The sequence below is a fragment of the Mandrillus leucophaeus genome, unplaced genomic scaffold (genome assembly GCF_000951045.1).
Source record: "Mandrillus leucophaeus isolate KB7577 unplaced genomic scaffold, Mleu.le_1.0 Scaffold191, whole genome shotgun sequence".
Taxonomy (NCBI): domain Eukaryota; kingdom Metazoa; phylum Chordata; class Mammalia; order Primates; family Cercopithecidae; genus Mandrillus; species Mandrillus leucophaeus.
In genome coordinates, this window is record NW_012101932.1 from 310,180 (window position 1) to 324,672 (window position 14,493).

General features: G+C 36.1%; 1 protein-coding gene across 1 annotated transcript in view; it reads right to left on the reverse strand.

Annotated features, from left to right (window-relative positions):
- Positions 1 to 293: 293 nt before the first annotated feature.
- SLC25A31 (solute carrier family 25 (mitochondrial carrier; adenine nucleotide translocator), member 31) overlaps positions 294 to 14,493 on the reverse strand; it is a 32,758-nt gene continuing 18,558 nt past the window's right edge. The window contains exons 3-6 of the mRNA XM_011978236.1: positions 8,599 to 8,716; positions 5,769 to 5,923; positions 4,198 to 4,323; positions 294 to 1,192 (exon numbers count right to left, since the gene is read on the reverse strand). Coding sequence (XP_011833626.1) covers positions 1,004 to 1,192; positions 4,198 to 4,323; positions 5,769 to 5,923; positions 8,599 to 8,716 — 588 coding nt within the window. The 3' untranslated portion in view covers positions 294 to 1,003. The remainder of the gene's footprint in view (positions 1,193 to 4,197; positions 4,324 to 5,768; positions 5,924 to 8,598; positions 8,717 to 14,493) is intronic.

Here is a 14,493-nt window from a genome sequence, read left to right on the forward strand (position 1 = left end):
CGATGAAGTTCACCCACCTCATTTTGCCCATTCACAGCCTCACAAAATCTGTCTATAGTTTATCCCCACTAGCTTAACATCCCTTTACTCATTAGAACATAAAAAACTTGGGGATTTCAAACATACTGTATTCTACAACAGCTCTGAAAAACAAGACAAACTCCCGTACAAAACCTTGGAATGCTGTTTATATCTATCCATTGAGAAATACCTTTCTCTTTAGTTAAGCCAGTTCTGACAAAAATTTTGCTATACTCTGCTTACTAATAAAGTCAGAGTCAGGGAAAAAAAGATTTTAACAGTTTTAAACTTCCTTTATTGTCAACAAAATATACAAACTAATTTTCAAGAGGATATTTTTTGTTCTACGATATATTCACACTAGCAAGATTTTATTTTAAAGATAAACATTAGCAGATAAGCCATTTTTATTTTCCAGTTTCAGTTTTATAATGTCACTAAAGTCATTATCAAATTTTAAATGATCACATCTATAATCAAAGGCTGATACTATAGATATTGTACACAGTAATAACAGCTGTCTTAGAAGAGATATAGAACAAAGCTTATTTGTGCCTAGAGATATGATGATATCTATTGATAAGCTTTTAAGAAATATGTCATACCATATGACTTTAAAAGATGGGAAAACAGGTATACTAAATGAATAGCAATTTAAAAGAAGATACTTTCATTTCTTAGATTTCAGCATTATACGTTTTAATTTTTAATCATAAAAAGAATTTTAAACTAACAAAATATACTACCTATAATAAATGAAATATCACACTAAAATGTGTTTGAGTCTAAGTGGGAAGAAAATCCACATTTATCTGATTTTTAGTATTTAAATCCTTGAAAAAATATATGCTTTATTGCAGAACTAACACTTTAACAAAATACAGACAATAACAACACACTATCAAAATGTAAGCAAATGGCAGCTATGTAATTTGTATGTTAAACAAGTTAAATCCATGTATTTCTTAATTTACTCTCCCAATTACCTACCACCAATATCGATATGAAAGAATTCTTTAATTTTATCATATAATACCAACACCAAAGCACCCCCTGTACCACGAAGAACATTGGAGAAAGCGCCACGAAAAAAGGAATTGATTCCCTCATGTTGGTATATCTTCACAAAGCAGTCTAAGGTTCCTTTATATTGCCGTTTAGCCTCACCACTCTATATAAAGAAAGACAAAGGGTTTTCCATTATCTGAATATCTTTTATCTTAAGATAGTCTTCTATTAGCACTAAGGATAGATAAGATAAATACTGTGTTGAGTAGCACTGTGTTAATAGGCATATATGACTACTGTCCCTAGTGGTTAGAGAACATTCATACTTTTCAGGCACACTTGAAAACTGACCATACATTAGGTGTAACAAATGTCAAAGGCTGTCATCACATAGACCACGATTTATCCTCTCACTACACTGCAATCAACTGAGAAATCAATAGCAAAATAGAAAAATGCCATATGGGCTACGCATGGTGGCTCATGCCTGTAATCTCAGCACTTTGGGAGGCCGAGGCAGGAAGATCGCTTGAGCCCAAGAGTTTGAGACCACCCTGGGCAATATGGGGGCAAAATGCCATCTCAACAAAAAATACAAAAAATTAGCTGGGTGTGCTGGCATATGCCTGTGGTCCCAGCTACCCGGGAGGCTGAAGTGGGAGGATCACCTGAGCCTGGGAAGTCAAGGTTGCAGTGAGCCATGATCACATCATTGCACTCTGGCCTGGGCGACAGGGTAAGACCCTGTCTCAAAAAAAAAAAAAAAAAAGGAGGAACAGAGGAGGAAGAACCCTGTGAAAACACAGGAAGAAGATAGCCATTTATAAGACAAGGAGAGAGGTCTTCAGAGGAAACCAAGTCTGCTGACATGTTGATCTCAGACTTGTAGCCTTCAGAACTGTGAGAAAATAAATTTGTTGTTTAAGCAAAACACTTTTGTGGATGATACCAGCCCTAGCAAACTAATACACACATACAGATATATAAGACATCATATTCCCACTTTTTTTTCTCTGTACTATTGTTGAGATTAGGTTGCAGACATCATGCCCTTTATCCTTAAACACTCAAGTGCATATTTTCTTTTTTTTTCTTTTTTTTTTTTGAGACAGAGTCTCGCTCTGTTGCCTAGCCTGGAGTGCAGTGGTGCCATCTCAGCTCACGGCAAGCTCTGCCTCCTGGTTCACACTATTCTCCTGCCTCAGCCTCCAGAGTGGCTGGGACTACAGGCACCTGCCACCACGCCCAGCTAATTTTTTGCATTTTTAATAGAAGACGCGGTTTCACCATGTTAGCCAGGATGGTCTCAATCTCCTGACCTCATGATCCGCCCGCCTCAGCCTCCCAAAGTGTTGGGATTACAGGCGTGAGTGCATATTTTCTAAATATTAGGCTCAAGTGCGTATTTTCTAAATATTAGGATATTTTCTTACATATCCAAAGTATAGTTATCAAATTCAGGAAATTTAATACCATTGACCCAATCCATAGTCTACATGCATATTAATTTTCCATTTTAAAAAGTTTCTCAATGTGCTAAATTAGAACTAACTATAGAAAGAGAAGAAACACAGACATAAATGGAATAACTAAGTATTATCCTGAAATGAAGTAACAGGTTAGTTTTATCCTGCCAGATTGCTTACTGGTCCTTCCAGGACCATTCTGTAGTCAATAAACATGAGGATAATGATAGTAACTACACTTCAGTGTTTTGAGAATTTAATGAGTAAAAGTATAGAATTCTTAGGACAGTATAAAGCATATAATAAGCACAATATTACAATTCTAGTTTTCTGACCTCATTATTTTCACTTGCCCTCATAAAACTTATGACCTGGCTATACTGAACTACTTCTCAAGCCTTATTTCTGTGTACGATTTTCCCCCTATGCTTAGAATGTTCTCTCACTGACTGAAGTAAGCCTACTCACTGAGATTTAGCTCTCTAAGAGACCACGTCTGATCATTTTAAGCGTCTGGGCAACCCTCCTCTATGTATTCCTGGAACCTACACACATTTGTATTTAAACCATTAACTGTTGTCTTCAATATTAGACTATGAATTTGGGTGCAGATTTTGTCTTTTTCTTTCACCAGAGCGTAGCATAGATAAAGCATGCAAATATTTGCTGAATGAATGAATGCAATAAGTACAGGTTGGTATCCCTTATTTGAAATGCTTGGAACCAGAAGTTTTTTGAATTTTTTCAGATTTTGAAATATTTGCTTTGTATACTTACCAGCTGAGCATCTGAAATCCAAAAAGCTCCAATGGGCATTTCCCTTGAGCATCATGTTGGTGCTCAAAACATTTTGAATTTTGGGGTGTTCTGGATTTAGGATTTTCAGATTTGGGATGGTCAACTGGTAATAACAATAGAGATCAAATTCATCAAAAATTTGGTTTAGGGATTTATATTTAGAACATAAACCATTACAAACAAGTTTTTGTCCTTGGAGTCAAAATTATTTACTTTCTTAAAAATATATTACAATAAACAATGAAATATTTCAATGGCTCATGACTAGGCTCATTCTACTTAATATAGTATTTCAGTTAAGATAGACATACTCGGCCGGGCACGGTGGCTCAAGCCTGTAATCCCAGCACTTTGGGAGGCCGAGACGGGCGGATCACTAGGTCAGGAGATCAAGACCATACTGGCTAACACGGTGAAACCCCGTCTCTACTCAAAAACACAAAAAACTAGCCGGGCGAGGTGGCGGGTGCCTGTAGTCCCAGCTACTCGGGAGGCTGAGGCAGGAGAATGGCGTAAACCCGGAGGCGGAGCTAGCAGTGAGCTGAGATCTGGCCACTGCACTCCAGCCTGGGCAACAGAGCCAGACTCCATCTCAAAAAAAAAAAAAAAAAAAAAAAAAAAAAAAACATCCAATTTCTGCCATAACCCTCTACCTTCCAAGCAATATATGCTACAGGAATAGTAGGCATTTCTGTTTTGATGGTAGGTGAGGAAGAAGCTTTGCTGGCTGATGGTTATTTTAGGATAGGAAAGAAGATAAGACAGAATACATCATGTATTTATTTTAGCTAAGTAAAACAAATGATCTATGCCTTTCAGCCAAAATTTCTCTTAAATTTGACTATACCCAAATATCAGAGATATTAAAAACTCAACTAAGCTTAGAAACAATAACATAAAATACCTGCATCATCATACGTCTTCTAACTGTGTCAAAGGGATAAGAAAGTATTCCAGAGCATGTAGTCACAACTTGAGCAATGAAAAAGGAGACAAGAAATGGAGTTTTCTTTGGCTTTGGTAATAAACCCTAGAAAAGAAAAATGTACCAAGTAACTATCCAAATTTCTAAAATATCTTAAATTCGTCAGTTAAAGGATAATTTTTATAAATATATGAAAGAGGGTCCAATTATACTTAAAATGCAATAAAAAAGCTGGATTTAATAGTAGCAGATCAACAAAAAGTGGATTGCCACACATGACTATATTTCAAAAGTATATTTCAAAAATATAAAGCATATTTGCCATGATAAGAATTTGTTACTAATGCACATAAAACTAGGGAAGATAGCAGACATTGACAAGAAAGAAGTTCTTCCATGGCTCTTCCTTGTGGGGTTGAAAAAAAGTGAAAAAAATGCTTGCTTTAATCATCAACACGTATTTGATGAGCAGCTTTAAAACCTTAAGCTAGTGGAAAAACGTTCCTAAATTTCACTACTGCAGGTGATAACAAAGAAAACTAGAGACAGAGTATGCACATAACATTTTTTGTGATTAAATAAATGTATGAGATCCTGTAATTTTCATTAACATAGCAGTCTAAAAAATACACTAAAAACTGATCTGTCCAGATTTCATTACTTCCTTTTGGAAGCATTATAATGTAGGCATCAAGAACATGGGTTTTTTTGCTTGCCTTTAACAAGTAAATTACTTACCATTCCTAGGCTATTTACTTAGCAATTCCTAGGCTATTTATCTTTAAACAAAGGGGGGATTTTATTTTTTTATTATTTATTTTAAACAACTAGAAATATCTTTATTTTCTTGTTTTTTTTTTATTTCAATAGGTTTTTGGGGAACAGGTAGTGTTTTGGTTACATGGGTAAGTTCTTTACTGGTGATTTCTGAGATTTAAGATGTAAACTACTTAAAAAAGATTCCTAGAACTAAGTAATAGCTAAAAATTGGTAGCCATTATTACAATTTTTATTTTTCCTACCACATGGAAGTGTTCTTAAAATCTGAAATGAAAAGGTAAATTTCAGAACAACCTGGAGAATACAACACAGAATCTAACAGTATCCAGGAGATAACCAAGCTACAGTAGCATTTATTTAATTAATTTGCTTTGCCTACTTCTCAAAATGACAACATTTATTTGCGTATAAAAAGTGATAATAGGGTTAATATGAAATCAGAAAAACTGCTAGAAGATGCCTTTCCATATACCAATGATTTGATTATGATGTAAGCTTAATTAGCATGTTTTTCATTTGCAATGTGATGTATAGTGAAAACATCTCAAAAACTTAGATACATGCTTTATAACTAAAGTCAGATCCACACTGCAGTTATAATTTAATTAGGTTATGGCAAAATCATGATTAAGCAGAATTTCATGTCTCTCTTTATTTCATCACTGATTTTTATTTTTATAATTAAAAGTAACATATCTGCTGAAAACATTACTAATTAAATAAATGGAAACCATATATGTAATATGTCCAAGTTAAAGCCCCCAGATTACCTTAACTGTGTCATAAGCTCCAAAATAAGAGGCTCGGTACACAATGATGCCCTGTACTGAAACACCAAACCCTTGGTATAAACCAGCAATTCCATCTGATTTTGCTATTTTCATAATACAGTCACCTAAACCCTTGAATTGTCGCTCTTCAGGACCTAAAATAAAGCCATTTAAAATTTATTAGCAACATTATATATCCAATAAACACTTTAATCAAAATAAACCTTCACAGATCTAAATGGTCTGAAATTCCCACTTACAAATCTAACAAAGAAGGCACAAATCAAAATCCTCCCATTCTTTTACAGATAATCAAGATTTCAAGTAATATCTCAAAAGAAATTATGGAAAATATTAATCTCTCATGAAAACAATTTACTTCAAACAACTTGCCTTAAAGCATTTTATTACAGTTACCAGAAGTTACTAATTGAAGTTCAGAAAATAATTTGAAATGGGCCAGGTGAGATGGTTCATGCCTGTAATTCCAGCACTTTGGGAGGCCGAGGCAGAAGGACTGCTTGAGGCCAGGAGTTCAAGACCAGCCTGGGCAACATAGTGAGACCCTGCCACTACAAAAAATAAAAAAATGTTAGCCAGGAGGCTGAGTTAGGTGATCACTTGAGACTAGGAGTTGGAGGTTTCACTGAGCTATGATTGTATTCCAGCCTAGGCAACAGAGTAAGACCCTGTCTCTATTAAAACAAAACAAAACAAAACAAACAAACACTTAGAAATGAAAAACTCGACAGGGCACTGTGGCTCACATCTGTAATCCCAGCACTCTGGGAGGCCGAGGTGGGTAGATCATGACGTCAGGAGTTCAAGACCAGCCTGGCCAAGATGGTGAAACCCTGTCTCAACTAAAAATACAAAAATTAGCCGGGTGTGGTGGTGGGTGCCTGTAATCCCTACCCAGAGGCTGAGGCAGGAGAACTGCTTGAACCTGGGAGGCAGAGGCTGTAGTGAGCTGAGATCATGCCACTGTACTCCAGCCTGGGTGACAGAACGAGACCCTGTCTCAAAAAAAAAAAAAAAAAAAAAATGAAAAACTCTGGGACTGTTGAAAAGCAAAAAGATAAAGCTAAAAACTTGTAAGGATAGTTTAAGATAGTTAACATTTCACATGAAGGGGTCATATTTTTCTAGTATTTTCTGGTTTTATTTTTCTTTTCCCTTGACCAAGAATTCCTTGACAATATTTTAAAACTATTATACATGTACAATGTAATCTTCTAAAAATAAACTAAATCCTCCTGATTTGAAAGAGAAAATAAAACTATGGGACTTAAAGCAAGATAATATTGATTTATTTTACCTTTATTAATAAAAATAAAATTTCAACTTCCAGTTAAATAGATGAAACTCACATTTTTATTTTTGTTCAAACTGCCACCCCTTCTGAGACATTTTCTGATCACTTATTGAAAATTGGTATCACTCTCTTCTAACTTTTTTCCCTAGCATTTATCATTAAGTGACAATATATTTTAGTCATTTATTCATTTATTATTACTTGTATCCTCCACTAGACTCTTAGGTACACGAGGCGTGAGCTCTATGTCTTATATGGGGGGTGGGGTGTGAATATGTGTGCATATATATACATACACACACTCACACACACCCTGTATCTGCAGGCACCCTGTAATCCAGAAGGCACTCAATATTTGTTGAATGAATCTCTGTACCCTGAAGAAACTCTATTACATTAACAATAATGAAATAAAACAGGTTTAAAGCCAGATAGGCCAAGAAGAGAACATGACAGAACGAAATCCACAAAATTTTGCCAGATGGAGAGAATAGGGAGGAGTGGTAACTCACCAAATAGAGCAGAAAAACCTGAACCTATTTTCTTACAGAGGAAGATATTGTTGGGAAGCAAGCCATTTGATCACAATAATCTCAGAAAGACTTAGAAATCAGAGGAACTAACTACTACTTCCAGGATGAAAGCAAAGGAACAGGGAGATGCTCAATATCCACAACCTCACCCTGAGCAGCCAAATGACTTACTGTGCTGCCACCCACAGAACTGAACACAAGGTTCCAGATTTAACTGGGCCAGTTGTGCGATCTCTGCAAACACTCAAACACTGCAAAAAGACTCACATAGAGATATTTTACTGTGAAATATAAGATCATCAGGGATAGAAAGAAACTAAAAAGAAAAAACATATACTAAAGGATCCAGGGTAAGCAAATTGGTATCTTAAGAGCAACATCAGAAACTAGAAGTCAGGGTAATTTTTCATAATTGTGAAGGAAAATAATTTTAAACTCAGACTTTTATATATGTCTTACTCTTTTTGAGAGGGTAAGACAAATACTTTTTTTTAGATATGTAAGAGATTATTTTATTTTTTTCACCCTTTCTCAAAAAGTTACCAAATAACATACTCTTCCAAAAAAAAAAAAAAGGGTGTAATAACAAAGAAGGGAAGATGTGATATTTAAGTAAGGATAGAGGCAAAGGGACTCCCTAGGATGAGACTTGTGCATCTATCCTAGAAAGGAGCCATAGCTGAGACAGGACTAACTGCATGGAAAAAAATCTAGGAAGGGTTTTCTAGGAAGAAAAATGGGACTAAGTTATAAGCAGTTTTTAACACTCACTTTTTTGTTACAACAGGCTTTCCCTCCTTCCCTTTTTTAAGGGAAAAGCAGCAAGTAATATACTTTAGGCCCTATGCCTCTACCATTTGGTTGAGAACAAAGTTTGTAGACTTTATCTGGTAACACTATCATAGCACAATTAATGATAATAAATAACACATGGTTCCAAATGCAAAGAAGGGAAAAGTTAGTATTTCTAAAAATCTCATACCTTTTCCAATATCGACACCTAATCGGGTTCGGGCAAAATCTAGAGGATATACTACACATAAGGATGTTGCTCCAGCAGCTCCACCAGAAGCCAGGTTTGCCAAAAACCACCTCCAGAACTGAAACATATTAATTTAAAAGTGATTATTAAACCACAGAATCTAACTGTTTAAGATACCTGGTAAATTCTTGTTTTTATAAATGTTAAAACAACAGATTTATAAGCTACTTTTATAAAGTAAACATCTATAATAATGCATACCATGCTATCCAAAATATTTTCTCTTCACAGCCACGTAGCCTTTGTTTCATGCAGTCTGGAAGACACAGTTTAGATGCTGACATACTGAAATTCCAGGATATTTTAATGTTCTCCAGCAAAGCAGCCCAAATTAGCAAAATAGGTCGCATAATCAACTCTTTACACACATACTCTTTTTTATTAATAGCTACATACATTCTTAATAATAGTGCTTGCTATGATTATAATATCAGGCACATATGGAGGCTTTAGTTGTGACCTTTTACTGGGAAGGGTACAGTAAGTAGTAGTATGGCAAAAAACTGCAGTTACTTTTTGCACCAACCTAAAATACTTCATAATGCCCCAGCTTCACTTTGTAATTTAAATAGAATTAAATTTGAATAGCTCAAAAATATATATTTAATTATGTTCAAATGACAACATGGAAATTGGCAGACATCAATCATAACGTAGTTGTATGGAATTTAAGTTGGCCTCACTGGTCTACTAGTTCACATGAGCTATTGAAGAAGTGTAATTATTTTTGATCTACATTTAAAATGTGCCCTCCCCAGGCTCAGTAAGATGCTTTTCAACATCTAGTGCTTATGGGAGAAGAAAGGAGTATCTGAATTGGAGCTGTTATGAAAAATCCAGGATATGAGGACACTGCAAGCATTAAATACATTAAAGTGAATAATATTCCAGTCATGCTCAATTTCTTGTTTTATTTTCTGGCTTTTATTTCTAACAATAAAGTGTCAGACAGCTTTGCAATTCTCAGTGTTCTCTAGTCCTGGAATGCCCTTCCTTTTTTAAATAAAAAAATAGTTACTGCTTCATGCTCTAATTCAAGTTCCACTTCTCTCATGAAATATCTGATCTCCAACCCATCTACTGAAACTGTATATGATCATATCTTTTTCCCATAAATACTTCATCTCTGTCAGAGAATTCAAGTTGAATCCCATGACCAATACGTAAAACGTATTAACATGTTATAGACTCTTATTTTTTTTGAGACGGAGTCTTGCTCTGTTGCCCAGGCTGGAGTACAGTGGGGCAATCTTGGCTCACTGCAGAGACTCTTATTTTTTAAATAGCACTTACAACCATTTTCTACTTTCAATTTATAATTATTTGTGTACATTTATACTCCTACAGACTATAAATTTCCTTTTTTTCTTTTTTTTTTTTTGAGACAGACTCTTGCTCTGTCACCCAGGCTGGAGTGCAGTGGCGCGATCTCGGCTCACTGCAAGCTCCGCCTCCGGGGTTCACACCATTCTTCTGCCTCAGCCTCCTGAGTAGCTGAGATTACAGGTGCCCGCCACCACACCCGACTAATTTTTTATATATATACTTTTAGTAGAGACGGGGTTTCACCGTGTTAGCCAGGATGGTCTCCATCTCCTGACTTCGTGATCTGCCCATCTAGGCTTCCCAAAGTGCTGGGATAACAGGTGTGAGCCACCACGCCCAGCCCAGACTATAAATTTCTTGAGGTCAGCATTATTTTCCCTTAACAGCTATACTAAGTATAATTCACATATCATAAAATTCACCTATGTAAAGCATACAACTCAATCGTTACTATATTCACAGAGTTGTGCAACCATCACCACAGTTTAGAATATTTTCATCCCACCAAAAAGAAACCCCAGGCCTGTTACAAGTCACTCCACATCCTCCCTACCTCCCTCAGTCCTAGGCAACCATTAAATTACTTTTTGTCTCTAATTATTTGCTTACTTGGACATTTCATATAAATGGAATCACACAAGACACACTCTTTTGTGACTGGTTTCCTTCATTTAGCATAATGTTTTCAAGGTTCATCCATGTAGCAGTATATATTAATACTTCATTCCTTTTTATTGCCAAATAATATTCTATTTTAGGAACATTATCTACTCATCAGTAGGCAATAATGAGAAAACAGAGCAAACATACACATGAAAAGTGGGTAGAGAGAAAGACCAGGTGACTTGGGAGAGAAAGATGAGAGTATAGTTTGGTCCATAGAGGTGCCTGTAGTTGAAATTCAAGTGCCACTGTATCATTACAATAAATCCTCTTTTTCCTGAGGTAATCTGAGTCAATCTCTGCTTCTGAAAACCAAGCACGTCAACCAAACAAGATATGTGGCATAAAGATTTATAAAGTAGACCTTAAGTTCTACTTAATCTTTTTTTCTTTCTTGATAAGAAAGAAGGCAGATCAATGATTTTTGGGGTGGATAATCGTGTACTTTATCATTCAAACCAGGACACTTCCGATAGAGAAAGTGGGAGCTATGAAAAAACGACAGGGGCAGGCACAACATGTATAAACAGTATGGCCAATCTATGTAGTGATGGTAAGAAGGATAGAAATAGAGGGAGAAAGGCAGTAAGAATCTGCCCATGCTGAGTGATGATCCTGCATTTATGTAACAAAAGTGATGATCCTGCATTTATGTAACAAAACCTGTCCCTCCACAAGTAAGATTGAAAATAAAACAGACCCATAAGAGGTAGTATGTATATAAGTATAAATGAGTTTTGGTTGTCGTAAGTTAGTAATTTAAAGTATTACTATATTGGTGTCTTTTTTTCTTTCCCTCAGGCTGGAGTGTAGTGGCGCAATCTGCGCACACTGCAAGCTCTGCCTCCCGGGTTCACGCCATTCTCCTGCCTCAGCCTCCCGAGTAGCTGGGACTACAGGCACCCGTCACCATGCCTGGCTAATTTTTTGTATTTTTAGTAGAGACAGGTTTTCACCGTGTTAACCAGGATGGTCTTGATCTCCTGACCTTGTGATCTGCCCTCCTCGGCCTCCCAAAGTGCTGGGATTAAAGGCGTGAGCCACCACGGCCAGCATACTATATTGCTAAAAGAAGAGGCAGAGAGAAGAATCAGGAAGGGAGAAGAAGATGAAAGTCTGAGAGTTCTGAGGAAAAATAATCCTATTTATTTTTAATTGTTGACAAATACTGTGTGAAAAGACTCAATGATGCATCAAACAACAAATGCCCTGAGACCAAAGTTGTTTAAAACAACTTGTCTGGACAGGGAAGAGAGCTGGGAACAGCTCTAGTCTTCCCCATTGAGGGTTGTGCTGAAAGCTGCTAATGGGTGGCTGAGGAGCAGTTTATGCCCAGGCCCAGCTGAGGCTCATCCATTCTAGTCGCCTCAGGTGAATTTAGGAGTTAGATTGGAACAAACTAGCAGAGCAAATGCTTTAAGCTCTGAGTCCTACTCTCCTTATCTGTACCTTTTGCGTAAAAATAACTACCTCAAAGAGTGAAGTGAAAATTCAGTGAAACAATACATAGTAGGCACATGCTTCTCTTACCATTTTTAAAAAAACTTTTTATTTTGAGATAATTTTGGATTCACATGTATCATAAGGAGTAATATACAAAGAGACTATAAATCATTCAACGAATTATCCCCAGTGTACCAGCATATCTGTAGTACAAGAAATGGACATGATAAGGCCTACCCTATTCAGATTTTGTCAGTTTAACGTGTACTTAGTTGTGTGTTTATTCACAGTTTTGTCACATGTTCAAATTGGTCAACAGTTCCACGAGAAGGATCCCTCATGCCACTCTTAAAATCACAGCCACTTTTCTCCCCCCTGGCAAACAGTATTCTTTTTTCCATCACTATAATTTCATCATTTCAAGAATGTTATATAAAAGCAATCAGACAGCATATAACCTTTGAGATTGGGTTTTTCTACCTTAAAACCCAAAGTTGGTGCACATATCAAAAGTTTGTTCCTTTTTTGTATACTGATAAAATATATACAAGATTTACCATTTTAACTATTTTAAGTATACAATTCAATGGCATTAAGTATGTCTGCAATGTTGTTTAAACTTTGTCACTATTTCCAGAACTTTTTCATCATCCTAAACAGAACTCTGTAACTCATTAAACACTAATTCCCCATCTCCCCTCTCAGTAGTTTAACAGAGGTTAACCACCTGTTAATTTATAATCTGCCTTCTGTTGCTATGAATTTGTCTATACTAAGTACTTAAGTAGAATCATACAATATTTGCCCTATCAAAACTTTGTTTCTAGACAAGAATGTCCACTCTCACCATTTCTATTCAACATAGTGATGAAAGTCATAGCCAAAGCAATCAGGCAAGAGAAAGAAATAAAAGGCATCCAAATAGGAAAACGGGAAGTCAAATTACATGAGTAACTTAACCAAGGAAACCCTAGATATACCTCTCAAACCCTAAATATACCTCTAGACCTGATAAATGACTTCAGTAAAGTTTCCAGATACAGAATCAATGTACAAAAGTCAGTAGCATTTCTACACACCAATAGCATTCAAGATGAGACTCAGATCAAGAACTCAATCCCATTTATAGTAGCCACACACATACACAAAAAAACACATAGGAATACATTTCACCAAGGAGGCGAAAGATCCCTACAAGGAGAACTACAAAACATTGATGGAAGAAATCATACATGACACAAACAAATGGAGAAACATTTCATGCTCATGTATTGGAAGAATCAGTATCATTAAAATGACCATACTGCCCAAAGCAATTACAGATTCAACAGAATTCCTATCAAATTACCAACATCAGTTTTCAAAGAATTAGAAAAAAGCATTCTAAAATTCACATGGAACCAAAAAAAGAGACTGAATTGCCAAAGGAATCCCAAGCAAAAAGAACAAATCCATAGGCATCACATTACCTGACATCAAACTATACTACAAGGCTATAGTACCCAAAACAGCATGGTGCTAGTACAAAAACAGACACATAGACCAATGGAACCGAATAAAGAACCCAGAAACAAGGCCACACACCTACAATCAACTGATCTTTGACAAAGTTGACAATAATAAACAGTGAGAAAAGGACACTCTATTCAACAAATGGTGCTGGGAAAAATGGCTAGCCATATGCAGAAGAATGAAACTGGGTCCCTACCCTTCACCATATACAAATATTAATTCAAGATGAATTAAAGACTAAAATTAAATGTAAGACCTCAAACTAAAAAAATTCTAGACAGAAACCTAGGAAAAATTCTAAACATTGGCCATGGCAAAGAGTTGATGACTTAGACCTCAAAGGCAAATGCAACAAAAACAAAAACTGACAAATGGGACTTAAAGAGCTTCTGCACAACATTCAGTGGAGGAAACAGACAACATGCAGAATGGGAGAAAATATGTACAAACTATTCACCTGACAAAGGATTAATATCCAGAATCTATAAGGAACTTAAATAAATCAACCAGAAAAAAACCAAATAGCTCTATTAAAAAATGGGCAAAGGACATGAACAGACATTTCTCAAAAGATGACATACAACTGGTCAACATATGAAACACATAGGAATATGAAAAAATGTTCAACATCATTAACTGATACGGTTTCGCTGTGTCCTCACCGAAATCTCGAATTCTATCTCCCAGAATTCCCACATGTTGTGGGAAAGACCCAGGGGAGGTAACTGAATCATGGGGGTCAGTCTTTCCTGTGCTATTCTCATGATAGTAAATAAGTCTCATGAGATCTGATGGGTTTATCAGGGGTTTCCACTTTTGCTTCCTCCTCATTTTTCTCTTGCCACCATCATGTTAAAAAGTGCCTTTCACCTCCCGCCATGATTCTGAGGC